Source organism: Mobula birostris, chromosome 2, assembly GCF_030028105.1.
Source record: "Mobula birostris isolate sMobBir1 chromosome 2, sMobBir1.hap1, whole genome shotgun sequence".
NCBI classification, from domain to species: Eukaryota; Metazoa; Chordata; class Chondrichthyes; order Myliobatiformes; family Myliobatidae; genus Mobula; species Mobula birostris.
In genome coordinates, this window is record NC_092371.1 from 9928962 (window position 1) to 9944343 (window position 15382).

General features: G+C 50.9%; 1 protein-coding gene across 1 annotated transcript in view; it reads right to left on the reverse strand.

Annotated features, from left to right (window-relative positions):
• The window catches only part of LOC140207343 (immunoglobulin superfamily DCC subclass member 3-like), a 35614-nt gene extending 20758 nt beyond the window's left edge, over positions 1 to 14856 (reverse strand). Inside the window, exons 1-6 of the mRNA XM_072275889.1 lie at positions 14844 to 14856; positions 9954 to 10253; positions 6582 to 6726; positions 4965 to 5095; positions 4131 to 4268; positions 3384 to 3542 (exon numbers count right to left, since the gene is read on the reverse strand). Of these exons, the coding sequence (XP_072131990.1) occupies positions 3384 to 3542; positions 4131 to 4268; positions 4965 to 5095; positions 6582 to 6726; positions 9954 to 10253; positions 14844 to 14856 (886 nt within the window). The remainder of the gene's footprint in view (positions 1 to 3383; positions 3543 to 4130; positions 4269 to 4964; positions 5096 to 6581; positions 6727 to 9953; positions 10254 to 14843) is intronic.
• Positions 14857 to 15382: the final 526 nt, after the last annotated feature.

Below are 15382 nucleotides of genomic sequence, written 5' to 3' on the forward strand. Positions count from 1 at the left end.
TTCTACATCTGAGTGCGATGGTATTCCTGGGACTTGCATGACTGACAAGTAGTGAAAACCAAGAGGAAGCTACTGGCATGATGAAGGAAGCCCTGAACACCACTGGAGATGGAGGACCTTCATTGCTGTCTGAAACACGAGCGGTGTAACGGGCATTAAGTAAGTTAGTTATGTTGGCATTGGAAGAATGGCGACACTTATGGGCAACTCCCAGCACTCTTGGCGCAAATGATACATTCCACTCCATGTTTTAATGTATACGTGGCATATAAAGCTAATCTTTAACCATTTAGTCAAGCAAGGAATGGAGGAATATGGATGAGTGAGTGCAAGGGATTAGTTTCATTTGGTGTCAAGTTAGCACAACCAAGGTGGGATGAAGGGCCTGTTTCTGTTTCTGTACTGTTCTATGCGCTACTGAGTTCTCATTTCCAGTCAGCTTGGAGGCCTCTGCTGGACAAAAGTTCACCACAACATTGTGCGCCTAATGGCATGTCGTGTGCCGTACATTTCAACACTCCATGGCCACTTTATTAGGTACACCTGTACACCTGCTCGTTAATACAAATATCTAATCAGCCAATCACGTGGCAGCAACTCATTGCATAAAAGCATGCAGACATGGTCAAGAGGTTCAGTTGTAGATCAGACCAAACATCAGAATGGGGAGGAAATGTGATCTAAGTGACCTTGACCGTGGAATGATTGTTGGTGCCAGACAGGGTGGCTTGAGGGTTTCAGAAACTGCTGATCTCCTGGTGTTTTCACACACAACAGTCTCTAAAGCTTACAGAGGATTGTGCAAAATAAACAGAAAATGAGTGAGTGGCAGTTCTGTGGGTGAAAGCATCTTGATAATGAGAGAGGTCAGAGGAGAATGGCCAGACTGGTTCAAGCTGACAGGAAGGCAACAGTAACTCACATAACCTTGCATTACAACAGTGGCGTGCAGGACGTACTTAATAAACTGGCCACTAAGTGTGTGTTTTATGTAATTTGCTCATGGCTCAGGTACTAATCATCAGATTTTACTTTTTGCTTTAACCCCCAGCCTCTGTTGCCCTCTCCCCCACTTACACCGACATCACTGGTGTCCACAGGGACCCTGACCAACTGCACCTCCTGCCCTCCTGATTGTGTCTCCAGCCCAGAAAAGATGTCCTTAAACCCAGCAGCAGGCAAGCAGCACAGCCTTTGGGACCGTGTCTTTGCTATAGTGAAGCGAATGTTCCCCTGGCTACGTTGTTCCCTAAAACCAGTACATTCCTCCTCCCCTACCATTTGAATGGCCTCTCCTGACCAAGACCATCAGACATAGGAGCAGAATTAGGCTGTTCGGCCACCGAGTCTGCTTGGTCATTCCATCATGGCTGATTCCTTATCCCTCTCAGCCCCACTCTCCTGCCTTCTCCCTGTAACCTTTGACACTCTGAATCATCAAGAACCTATCAGCCTCGCTATAAATACACCCAATGACTTGGCCTCCACAGCCGTCTGTGGCAATGAATTTCACAGATTCACCACCCTCTTCACTAAAGAAATTCCTTCTCATCTCTGTTCTAAATGGACGTCCTTCTACTCTGAGGCTGTGCCCTCTGGTCCTCGACTCCCCCGCTGTAGGAAACATCCTCTACCTAGACCTTTCAATGAGATCCACCCCCCCCCCCATTCGTCTGAACTCCAGCGAGTATAGGTAAAACCATCAAATGTTCCTCATACGTTAACCCTTTCCTTCCCAGGATCATCCTCGTGAACCTCCTCTGGACCCTGTCCGGTGCCAGCACATTCTTTGGTAGATAAGGGGCCCAGAACAGCTCACAATACTCCAAGTGCAATCTCACTCATGCCTTATAACTCCCTAGCATTACATCCTTTTTGCGAAGCTTTTTTTTTTGAAACTCGCCTTGTCCAGGGAAGGCACACTAAAAAGGAGGGAGTTGGAATAAATGGGTCTTTTTTTCTGGGCTGGGTGAACCAAAGTACCCAGAGGGTCAGTCCTTGGCCCTTGGTTACTAATGATTTATATTAAGGAGCTGGATGTGTGGCCATTGTGAGCAGGTGTTGGTTGTTAATGTAAATGACAAATTTCACTGTATGTTTTAATGTACATGTGATAAGTAGAGCCAACCCTAAGTCTGCTACAGGAAGAACGTAACGAGACTGGAGGGGACAGACTCCAGAGGACGTTGTCTGGCATAGAACATTTCAGTTAGCCGGAGAGAATTGGAGAGGCTAGTTCTGCTCCCCCTGGGGTGGAGGAGGTCAAGAATGAAGATGATTGAAGTGTATAAAATAATGAGGGTATAGACAGGAGGAAACCAATCCCCAGATCAGAGGTAGAAAACAGTAGGGGAAACAGATTTAGGGGAAGAGGACGTCTGAGGAGGAATTTCTTCACCCAGAGAGCGATGAGTAGCTGGAACACACTGACGGAGAGAGTGGTGGATGCTGGATCATCCACGGTACTGAAGACATGTCTAGGTGAGCACTCAAATCCCCCAAGGTGTAGGAGGCCGTGCACCAAATGCTGGGAATGGCATTGGAACGGAGAGGTGGCCACTTGTCAGTACAGACGAGTTGGGTCGAATGGCCTGTGTCTGTGCTTGATGATGCTCTGACTCTAAATATATTACATCTACCACGTCACCTTTAACGATGCCCCCGATTGCTGTTTCAAAATCAGATTCGGATTCATTTACTTATCACCCGCGCATCGAACATACAGTGAAATGTGTCCTTTGCATCAGTATCCAACGCAATCCAAGAACAACTGTTGCCAGACATTCCAGCAGAACAATACAGGCAACAACAACAGCAAAACAAGTGCCTGTCCCACCCTCCCTCCCAGACAATGGATTAATACGGACGGGTGCTCATAACTGTCTCTGCTTTATGACTCTCCATATAGCTACCATGTCATCCTTTGCGATTCTGGTATGCCTACTGGTCAACACATATGATGTGGGACCAATGACCTGCTCCCCTGCTGTACGAAAGAATCCCAGGTTTGGAAAATCTGGAGCATTGCACCTGTCAGAGGTAACCCTTCCAGCGATCCCCTCCCCCCCGCCCCGCGCCCCTCGGTTACTTGCCGAAACCGTGCATTGATCTTCAGCGATCGATGTACGGGGATGGGGACAGGGGGGAGGGAAGGGTGGGTACCGGGTCCGTCTGAACACTGACACCCTGCCATCCCTCACCGTCTAACGGACGCCAGTGCCGATGGCCCCGCCCGGGAGGGACCACGTGTGTTGATCCCTGTCTGGGTCCATCCCTCCCCCACCCCCCCGTGTCAGGACCCTGGGTGACTTTGGGTTGTGGGTTTGGCCGGTTCTGGGACACACAGCACCCACCCCCCAAAACCCTGCCCACCCTGTACACACCTTGTACAACCAGGCGCCCCTGGGCCGTGCGGCGCACACGCGTCCCGGGCTTGTTAGCGGCGCAGACGTAGACGCCGGAGTGGTACACCGTCACATCGGAGATCTTCAGGTTCCCGGTGCCAAGGACCTCGATCCCGTCCACGCCAATGGAGCGCCCATCTGCGGGGGAGAAGGGAGGGAGAAGTGGGGGCGGGGGGTTGGAGATGAGGGTCACGGAGAGTGAGGAAGGGGAAAGAGGAGAGAGGAAGGGGTGGAGGAATAGGGGAGAAGGAAGATAGGGAGAGGGGAGATAAGGGAGAAGGCAGAGAGGGGGAGGATTTGAGGAGGAGGGGAAGAGAGGAGAGGGGAGAAAGGGGTAAGGGTGTGGGATAGGGTAGAGGGGCAGAGAGAGAGGAGAACTATGGCCGCACAAAGCCTGGGGAAAGGGTTACCCCAAGAGCTTACAGATCACCGTACCCAGATGAAGAGGGAGAATTGGGAACCAGTCCCAGTGAGTCCCATTACCCTGTCAGCCCCTCAGACTGACTCCACTCCCCAGGGTTTACTCTACGGATTCACACCACCCCAGTATTTACCCACTACACCACACATTTAACCCCTTTCCCTAATATATCCCCCTCCCCGATATAACCCCCTCCCCAGTATATAACCCCTACATCCCCAGTTGTTCCTGTTCCCCCAGTATTTACCCCTTCCCCCCAGTATTTGCCCCACAGCCCCACAGCCCCGCACTCAGCGTGGACTGACCGAGCCGGCTCCAGGAGACGATGGGCCGGGGGTTGCCGGTGGCAATACACTCCAGAATGGCCGTCTGGTGCACAGTGAGCGTCAGGTTCTGGGGTCCCGACAGGATCTCGGGCTCCTCGTCCATCCGCGGGGACCACCCTGGCAACAGAGCAGTGGTCAGCAGAGGTGGCAGGGTGGGGGGCGGGAGCAGATGGGGGGGGAGGAGGTGGACCAAGGGTAAATGGGGAGAGGAGGGGGTAGATGGGGTTAAGGGGAGGGAGAGGAAGCGGATGGGGAAGGGGCAGCCGGGTGAGAGGAGGGCACAGACGGGCGAGAGGAGGACACAAACGGGTGACAGAAGGACACAGACGGGTGAGAGGAGGACACAGACGGGTGACAGAAGGACACAGACAGGTGACAGAAGGACACAGACGGGTGAGAGGAGGGCACAGACGGACGAGAATAGGACACAGACGGGTTAGAAGAGGACACAGACGGGTGACAGAAGAACACAGACAGGTGACAGGAGGACACAGATGGGTGACAGAAGGACACAGACGGGTGAGAGGAGGACACAGGCGGGTGAGAGGAGGACACAGGTGGGTGAGAGGAGGGCACAGACGGATGAGAATAGGACACAGACGGGTGACAGAAGGACGCAGACGGGTGAGAGGAGGACACAGACGGGTTAGAAGAGGACAGAGACGGGTGACAGAAGGACACAGACAGGTGAGAGGAGGATGCGAACGGGGGACAGGAAGGAGCAGATGGCTAGGGATAGAGGGGCAGCAGTCTGTGGGAGAGGGGAGCAGACATTTGGGTGGAGGTACGCAGTCACAACTCCCAAGCACTCACCCGCCAGGCTGAGCCGTGCCTCCTGGCTGGCCCGGGTGTTGGCCGCATTGACTGCCATGCAGCGGTAGTCCCCCAGGTCCTGACGCCCCACCCTCGTGATCTGCAGCACGCCACTTGGCAACAAGGTGTACCTGACAATCAGGGTAGAGAGGATCAACCCAGGCTCCACCTGAACACCCCCCTCTGCCCCTTCCCCCCCAGCCCACCTTCTGTCAACCCCACCCTCCCACACCACAGCTAAACATGCCACAGAAAGCCACTGAAACATTCACAGGAAGATCTCAGTCACACCCCCTCTCACAATGGAGGGTTCCGTATGTAAACAGTCTCAATGACTCTCTGGCACCACCTGTGGTGGAAAGCCCAAACTGTGGCGTGACAAGTTTATATAGGCTGTCGCCATTATGAATGTTGACTTAGGAATTTTAAATGGCGAAATGAATAAGGGAGAGTTTCATATCCAATCACTCAGAACTTGAGCACTCCCGGACTCTTGGCTGTGGATTGTCACGGATTCTGTCAATATGAACACTCGTCCAGAACCTGTGTAGTAGACACAGCTCACCACATCACAGAAAACAATCTGTGGACTATTTCATGGGCTCTGTTTACACTTCCCGCTGCCTCAGTAAAGCAGCCACCATGATCAAAGACCCCACCCACCCCGAACAATTTCTCTTCTCCCCTCTCCCAACGGGCAGAAGATACGAAAGCACGAAAGCACATCTCACAGATACAGCACAGTTACAGGACCTTCCGACTTGAGTCCGCGCCGCCCAGTTACGCACATGTGACCAATTAATCCGCACGACTTTGGAATGTGAGAGGAAATCGGAGCACCTGGAGGAAACCCACGGGGTCGTGGAAAGAATGCACAAACTCCTTAAAGACAGCGGCAGGAATCAAACCCGAGACTGTAATGTCCTTTGCACCTTACTGTCCACCCGCACTGCACTTCCTCTGTAACTGTAACATTACAACCAGTAGCCACTTTATTGGGTACCATCTGCTCGTCATGTAGCAGTGACTCAATGCGTAAAAGCATGCAGGCATGGTCAGGAGGTTCAGACTAAACATCAGAATGGGGAAGAAATGTGATTTAAATCACTTTGACTCTGGAGTGTTTTTGATGCCAGATGGGGTGGTTTGAGTATCTCAGAAACTGCTGATCTCCTGGGATTTTCACACACAGCCGTCTCTAGAGTTTATAGAGAATGGTTCGAAAGAGAAAAAAAAACAACAATCAGTGAGTGGCAGTTCAGTGGGTAAAACACTTCGTTAATGAGAGAGGTCAGAGGAGAATGGCCAGACTGGTTCAAACTCACAGAATTGACAGTAACTCAAATGGCCATGTGTTACAACAAAGGTGTGCAGAAGAGCATTTCTGAACACACAACATGTCGAACCCTGAAGTGGACGGGCTACAGCAGCAGAAGACCACAAACACACACTCAGTGGCCACAGGAGGTACCTAATAAAGTGGCCAACAAGTGTATGTTCTGCATTCTGTTATTGCATTTCCTCGATACACTGTGTAATGAATTGATCTGTATGGATGGAATGCAAGACAAGAGTTCACTGTACCTTGGTACAGACGGCAATAATAGACCTCTTTACCTGTTGTCCTCCATGTTGAGAGGAACTCGATTGAGTTCCCAGGTGATTGTGGCTCTGGGAACACTGTTGATCTGACATTGGAATCGAGCCACTCCTCCCAGCTGCACTCTCATGGACCGTGGGTGGGTCAGAAACCGGGAGAGAGCTGTGTGTGAGAGAGGAGAGTGGAGCATGGTCAGGATGTCACTGTTCACATCCACAAACACATCACGGGGTCCTTTTCAGGCCGGGTGGGGGGCAGTCTACACAGGGCGTCAGGAAATGCAGAGACAATTTCGCAGTAAGTGATAACTTTAATCCTCCAAGGGGACCACAACCCTGTCGTAGGGTTTGGAGGCTTGTGTGCCTCAATGACCCGGAGGGCGATGATGGCTGGAGTCAGGGCTTTTTCTTTGGCTCTTGGTGGGATCATCCATGCCAAACAGGTCAAAGGGTAAAGGCCAAACTAAGAGAGGTCACCGGTCCTCCAGGATTGGGGGCTCAGTTCAAGTCTAACAACCCTGGCTGGTCAAACAAAACTGTTACAGGAACAGCAATGAAGATTCCTTCTACATCTGAGTGGCCAAGGACAGACAGAGATGGGGAACTTTAACTGTTGCCCTAAACGGCAGTGGTGTAACAGGCAATATGCAAGTAAGATACATTTAATAATAAACTGCAAAAATAACAAGCCATGAAGGGGCCACAAAACAAGACTTAGCTTGACAAGGCAACGAGATAACTGAAGGCTGGGAGCAATAGTCGAGCCTGGCTGGTTCGATGAATGAACACGGACTGTGGATGAGAGCTGGGTTCAAATAAGCTGCAGGTGACGGGTGACTCCTGTTAGCTGGGAGACGGCTGTCTGTGCAGGCCTGACAGTCAGTGGACACAAGGGAAGAGGACAGACACAGAGAGGGGTATTAATAGAAAGGAGGGGACATGAATGAGCAAAGGATGGAGGGCTGGAGTTATTCAGATTGGACGTCCATAATGAGTGGTGCTTGGACGGGATCAGACTAGGCTTCTCTGTTATTTGTCATCGTTAGGCTGTGAATATAGAGAGATGTCTCTGTGCCTGAATCTCTGGGCAAAAGATCAGCTTTATTTGCCAGAGAAAGTGGTAGAGGCGGCTACAATTATGATATTTAAAAGGCACTTGGACAGGTACATGAGTAGGCAAATTCGGGCCAAATTCAGTCAAGTAGGTCTCGCTGAGATAGGCAACTTGGCCAGCATGAAGGAGTTGGGTTGAAGGGCCTGCTTCCCTGCTGAATCAGTCAGAGTGACAAAATCAGACAAAGAACAACAATAGGGAGAGACAGGGGCAGAGACTGACGGGGAGGGAGAGGGAGAAAAAGGGAGAGGGAGAAGGAGAGAGAGAAAGGAGGAGAGAGTTGGGAAAGAGAGAAAGGAACAGAGAGAAGGAGAGAGAGAAAAGGGGAGAAGGTTGGGAGACAGAGAAAGGGAGACAAAGAGGGGAGAGAGAAAGTGAGAAAGGGAGAAATATGGATAGGGTGGGAGTGTGTGTATGAAAGACAGAGAAAGGGGGGAAGGAAGAGAGAGAGGTGGAGAGGATTGGGGAGAGAGATGGAGAGGGTGTGGGGAGTGAGGAGGGAGAAAGCAGCGAGGGAGAGAGAGAGAAATGGAGATCAACACACACAAACTGCTGGAGGAATTCAGTAGGTCAGGCAGCATCTATGGGAAAGAGTAAATCATCTACGCTTTGGGCCAAGCCCCATGTTCAGGACTGGAAAGGAAGGGGAAAAGTGCCAGAACAAAAAAGCTGGGGGTAGGGGAAGGAGGATGGCTAGAAGGTGTTAGGCGAAGCCAGGTGGGTAGGAAAGGTGGGCTGGAGAGGAAGGAATCTGATAGAAGAGGAGGGTGGACTGTTGGAGGAAAGAAAAGAGGAGGGGGAGGTGATGGGCCGATGAGAAGTGGTAGAAGGCTAGAGTGGGGAATAGAAGAGGGGAGAGTTGGGAAGAGCTAAGGTCAAGATAACTGTGGGGATCAGTAGGTTTATAAAAGATGTTGGTTGACAGTTTGTATCCAGAGATGGAGACAGAGAAATTGAGAAAGTGAGCAAGTGAATTTAAGGGCAGGGTGGAAGTTGGAGGCAAAGTTGATGAGATTGATGAGCTCAGCAAGGGTGCATGAGGCAGCACCAATGCAGTCGTCAATGTAGCAGAGGAAGAGTTGGGTAGCATTACTGGAGAATGCTTGCAGCACGGACTGTTCTATGTACTCAGTGGAAAGACAGGCACAGCTGGGGCCCATGTGTGTGTCCATGGCTACCCGTCAAGTCTGGAGAAAGTGGGAGGACCCACAGGAGAAGATGTTGAGGGTGAGGACCAGTTCTGCCAGACGGGGGAGGGTGGCGATGGACAAGAACTGGTTGGTCCTTTTGTTGAGAAAGAAGCAGAGAGCTTTGAGGCCTTCTTTTGGGGGAATAGAAGAGTTTCAGGACTGGATATTCACTGTGAAAATGAAGCAGTCAGGGCCAGGGAATTAGTGAGGAGATCGAGAGCATGAGTGGTGTCACAGATGTAGGTGGGAAGGGACTGAAATAAGGGGTGGGAAAGAAAGGAGTCGAGGTAAGAGGACACAAGTTCAGTGGGGCAGGAGCAGGCAGAGACGATGGGTCTACCTGGACAATCTGGTTTCTGGATCTTGGTTAGGAGGTAGAAGCGAGCAGTGTGGGGTAGGGGAACTATGAGTTTGGCAGCAACGGATGGGAGTTCTTCAGAATTCTCCCTGAGAGATGTAGAGAATGGGAGAAAGTGGGGGGAGAGAGAGAGAGTGACAGATAGAGAGAGATAAAGAGAGTGGGGAGTGAGAAAGAGGGGGAGGAAGTTGGAAGTGAGAGAGATGGGGTGAGTGGATTGGGAGAAAGAGAAAGGGAGAGAGGATTGGGAGAGAGAGATGGAGATAATGTGCTGAGTGAGAGAGAGACAAGGATGAAGAGGGAGAAAGATGGGGAGGAGAATAGAGGGAGAATAGAGGAGGAGGGAAAGGAGAAGGAGAAAGAGAGGAGGAGGGGCAGAGAGGAGGTGGAATTGGGGAGGGGGACGAGGGAAGAAGGGGGAAGGAGTGGGGAGAGAATTAAATGGGAAGAATGAAACAAAACAGAAAGATGGGATGGGAGAGTTGGATAGACAGAAGGGGGAGAGAGAGAGAGAGTTGGATAGACAGAAGGGGAGAGAGAGTTGGATAGACAGAAGGGGAGAGAGAGAGATTTGGATAAGCTGGAGGGGGGAGGAAGACGTGCATTCACAGGAAGGGAAGAGAAAGGCAGTTAGAAATATCGAGGAGAAAGAGAGACAGGTTTTGAAGCGACAGAGGGTGATGGGGAGGTAAAAGTGGGGGCCGAGGGGTCTGGCTGAGGTCACCTACTTGCCACTTGCACCCTGGCCCTGCGGCTGAGCAGCCGTCCGAAGCGGTTCTGCGCCAAGCAGGCGTACTCGCCAGCGTCTGACTCGTTCTCCCTCCGCAGGAAGCTGGTGATGAGGAGGGAGCCATTGGGCAGCAGTGAGAGGCGGGGGCTCGGTGGCAGGGGGTGGCTGCCCCTCCTCCAGCTGATCCAGATCGGCTCCTCTCCCTCCACCCGACAGCTGAGGAGCAGCGGTTTCCCACGCACAGCAATCACGTCGCTGGGTTCCTCCAGAAAGGACAACTCCGAAGCCTGGCTCCCACCTGCAACCAAACCATGTTACCTGAGCTGAGAGTGAGGCCCCACCCTAATGATACAGAGCACCCCAGTCCACAAAGGGTTAACGTCCCAAGTCCGATTTCACATTCGCACACCAAGTGCTCCCTCCACACCATCCCATCTCACACTCCCAGGGTCAGACACAGAGTGAAGCTCCCTCCACTCTGTCCCATCACACACTCCCGGGGTCAGACACAGAGTGAAGCTCCCTCTACACCGCCCCATCACACACACCGGGGTGAGACACAGAGTGAAGCTCCCTCTACACCGTCTCATCACACACTCCCGGGGTCAGACACAGAGTGAAACTCCCTCTACGATGTCCCACCACACACACCCGGGGTGAGACACAGAGTGAAGCTCCCTCTACACCGTCTCATCACACACTCACAGGGTCAGACACAGAGTGAAGCTCCCTCTACACCGTCCCATCATACACTCCCGGGGTCAGACACAGAGTGAAACTCCCTCTACACTGTCCCATCACATCACACACTTCCAGGGTCAGACACAGAGTGAAGCTCCCTCTACACCGTCCCATCACACACTCCCGGGGTCAGACACAGAGTGAAGCTCCCTCTACACCATCCCATCACACACTCCCGGGGTCAGATACAGAGTGAAGCTCCCTCTACTCTGTCCCATCACACACTCCCTTGCTCTACCTACGTGCTAACCTCATGGCTCATATACAAGCAGCCCCAGGTCCCTCAGTTCTATAGTCACCCTCTGTTTGACATTCTAGTTCACCTCCATCCGAATGTGGACAACCACATGTTGTAATCCATCTGCACAACCTTTGTACCCATTCACTGCACCTATCTCTATCCCCCCTGAAAGCTCCTCCCAACTTACTCCATCACCTAGATCTTCTACCATCGTTAAATTTGTCCACATTGCAAGTATCTAGGGAAGGTGCTGTCTGAAGGAGGTGACATCGATCAAAGGCTCCTACTCTCCAGGCCTTGCCACCAGAGGCAACTAAACAGAAGTCATGTCACCAGCTATCTTCCATTAGGAGTTTGAGGAGGTTTGGTATGTCATCAAAGAGTCCAGCAGATGGACAGTGCAGAGCGTTCTGACCAGCTGCATCACCGTCTGGTGTGGGAGGTCCACTGCACAGGATCCGGAAAAGCTGCAGAGCGTTGTAAACTCAGCCAGCTCCATCCATGGGCATTTGTCACCCCGCCACTGAGGACGCCTTCAAAAGGCGACGCCTCAAAATGGCAGCATTCATCATTGAGGACCCTCACCACCCTCTTCTCACCCTACCATCAGAGAGGAGGTACAGGAACATGAGGACACGCACTCAACATTTTCGGAACACCTTCTTCCCCTCCGCCATCAGATTTCTGAACGGACAATGAACCCATGAATAGTGCTTCAGTGCTCTGCTCTCTTTATGCACCGGTTACTTATTGCTTGTACAGTATGTTTCTCATTGTAACTCAGTGATTTTTAATGTATTGCACTGTACTACTGCTGCAAAACAACAAGTTTTTCAACATTCCCTATGTCAGTGTTAATTAACCAAATTTGGATTCTATTTCTTCCGTTTCAGACAGGAGGTACAGAAGCCCGAAGTCCCACATCACCAGGTTCAGAAACCGCTACGACCCTTCAACCATTCAGTTCTTGAACCAAACGGCACAATCCTAATCACTGCCTCAGTGAAACAACACTTGGCACTATCATGGATTTAAACAAAAATGTTGAAATCGTGTACTTTCTTGTAAATATTGTTTATATTTATTCCTGTGAACCCGATGCCCCGTGGCTGTGACGCTGCTGCAAGATTTTCATTGGACCTCTGCAGACATGGACTTGAGCATCTGATAGTAAAATTGACTTTGTTTTATTTAGAGACACAGGACAGAACGGCCGCTTCCGACCCAACGAGCGCAGCGACCCACCTGCTTAACCCTAGCAATCTACAATGACCAGTTAACCAACTACTGGAACATCTTTGGACCGAGGGAGGAAACCCACACATTCCACAGGGATGTGGATACAAGCTCCTTACAGACGATGTCGGAGTTGAACTCTGAACTCCAACGCCCCTGAGCTGTAATGGCATCGCGCTAACCGTTACACTAATGTGATTGACTTTGCAGGCACCCCATCCTCAGCCACCGCAGATATAATGGAGACTCCAGCTCTGAATCAAACTTGTTGAGAGACAAAAACTTGAAAGCACGTACCACCAGACTCAAGGACAGCTTCTGACCCGCTGTTATCAGAGTCTGGGACAGACCTCTCAAACGCCGAATGATGAACTCTTGATATCCCAATCTACCTCGTTGCGACCCTTGTCTGCCTGGCCTAGAGGAGACTCACGGGAATGATGCTGAGAATTAAAGGGTTAACACACGAGGAGTGTTTGATGGCTCTGGGCCTGTACTGACTGGAGTTTAGAAGAATGAGGGGGCATTTCATTGAAACCTGTTGAATATTGAAAGGCCTGGGTGGAGTGGACACAAAGGGGATGTTTCCAATAGTGAGAGGACCTGGGACCAGAGGGCACAGCCTCAGAAGTGAATGATGTCCCTTTAAAACAGAGATGAGGAAGAATTTCTTTAGCCAGAGTGTTGAATCTATAGAATTCATGGCCGCAGACATCTGCAGAAGCCAAGTCATTAGGTACATGGGCTGATGGGCCGAATGGCCTATGTCTACTCCCATGTCTTATGGTCTCTCTCAGGTTCCCCTTTAATATTTCGTTTTTCACCCTTAAACCATGACTTTTAGTTCCAGTCTCACCCAGCCTCAGTGGAAAATAACCTATTTGCATTACCCTATCGGTACCCTTCAAAATTGCGTATACCTCTGACAAATCTCCTCCTATTCTCTTACGCTCCAGGGAATAGAGCCCTGACCTATTCAACCTTTCCCTATGATCCCCGTGATATTCCCCGCACTCCTTCGCTCTTTGCTGTAGATAGGTGACCAGAACTGCATACAGCACTCCAAAAGTCACCAATGACTTTAAAACAACGTGGGAACCCGTGCACTCAGTGCGCTGATTTACGAAGGCCAGCATGCCGAAGTGGAATTCCTGAAAGCAGTTCGGTAACGGGGCCGGGCTGCTCTCCTCGAACACAAGTGAATACACATCTACAAGGAGCGGTGTCCACGGGAAAGCAGCATCCACCAAGGACTCCCACCATCCAGGCCATGCTCTCTTCTCGCTACTTCCAACGGGCAGGGGGTACACGAGCCTCGGGTCCCACACCACCAGGTTCAGGAACAGTTATCACCCTACATCCATCAAACCCCTGAACAACGTTTCCTCTAATTTGTAATGACCGGTGTGCGCAAAAATCTTGTACTGTGCAATTTTTTTTGCCTAGTGACAACAACGTCTGCGCGCTGAATAATTTCTTCAATTATAAACAGTATGAATAAGCCAGTTCTAAAACCTGCAGACAAATCGTCACAAACTCCACGTTGTCGACACCGTCCGCATCAGAAACCGGAAAAGGAAATGTGCTTGCGTACGATCGTGAAATAACAACATGCCAAAGGGGTAGAGGGTAACAACATTTTGTGCGCAGTTTAAACTCCTTTGTGCGCTGGTAGCAGAAGATGTGTACGCGCCCAGGCGCGGACACCTTAGACGGATCATTGTCCCTGACCCAACGGGGATAACTTCACTCACCATAACTCCGTACTGATTCCATAACCTACAGGCTCACTTCCCAGGACTCTACAACTCATGATCTCAGTGTTATTTGTTTACTATTCATTTATTATCATATATTTTTGCATTTGCACCATTTGTCTTTTGCACATTTCTTGCTTGTGCTGCATCGGATCCAGACTAGCAGTTATTTCATTCTCCTTCACACGTGTGCGCTGGAGATTACATTAAACAATCTTGAAGCTCGTCGGCCTTTGTGCTTGGTTTTTCATTGATTCTATTGTATTTTTTGTTCTACTGCGAATGCCCACGAGAAAATGAATCTCGGGCTGAAATCTATGCTGAGAATAAATTTACTCTGGGTTGTCTGTCAGAGTCCGGTCGGTCGGTGACAACTAAATGACTCTGGCTGAATAGAAGGCGAGCCCTTGGTCTGGGCCATTGTGTGAGGTGACAGGCTCTGAATGCACGGCTCGGCACAGCTGTTGTCACGCCTGACCCTGTCGTTCACAGCGCACGGATCATCACGGCAGCCTGAGCCAAGAGGTCACTGGCTTCCCAACTCCCGATGGGGGCGAGGGAGGGAGCTGGAGCGGGGCTAGGAGAGAGGAGGTAGATTTAGTCATCTTCTTCCTACCCCTCCCCCCCCCCCGGCCTCAAGGAGCTGGCCATGCCGACGATTTAGAGTCTCCGCCCTCAACGCCGACTCTTCGTTCCTCTCCATAGATGCTAAGTTCCTCCAGCATTTTATGTGTGTTTCCATTTAGGAGCATCTTCTTCTTCCCCTCTGCCATCAGGTTTTTGAACGGTCCACGAACCCACGAACGCAGAGTGAGATTCATTTATTGATCACATGTAGATTGAACGATACAGAGGAATGTGTCGTTTGCGTTAACATGGATGTGTAGGGAGCCACGGGCATGTGTCGCCATACATTCCGGCGCCATCATAGTGGGCACACAACCCTACAACCTCCCTCAGCCCAGGCGCACCACAAGGCTGTGTGCTTACCCCCTGCTCTACTCACTTCACACTTACGGCTGTGCGGCTAAGCACGGCTCCAATGCCATATGCCGACGACACCACTGTTTGCTGGTGACGAATCAGCTTCGATGAGAGAGAGCCTGAGAATCTGGCTGAGCGGTAAAGCCCTCCCCGCCATTGAGCATATCTACTCGGAGCGCTGTCGCAGGAAAGCAGCGTCCAATCAGGCCACGCTCTCTTCTCGCCGCTGTCATCAGGAAGCAGGTACAGGAGCCTCAGGACCAACACCCCTCAACCGTCAGGCTCGTGAAGTGAAGGGGATAACTTCAATCACCCCACCACTGAACTGTTCCCACAACTTAAAGACTCACTTTCAAGGGCTCTTCATCTCATGTTCGTGATATTTATTGCTTATTTATTTAGTATTATTTTGGGTTTTTTTTCCCTGTCTTTTTGTACTTGCACAGTTTGTTGTTTTTTTACACGCTG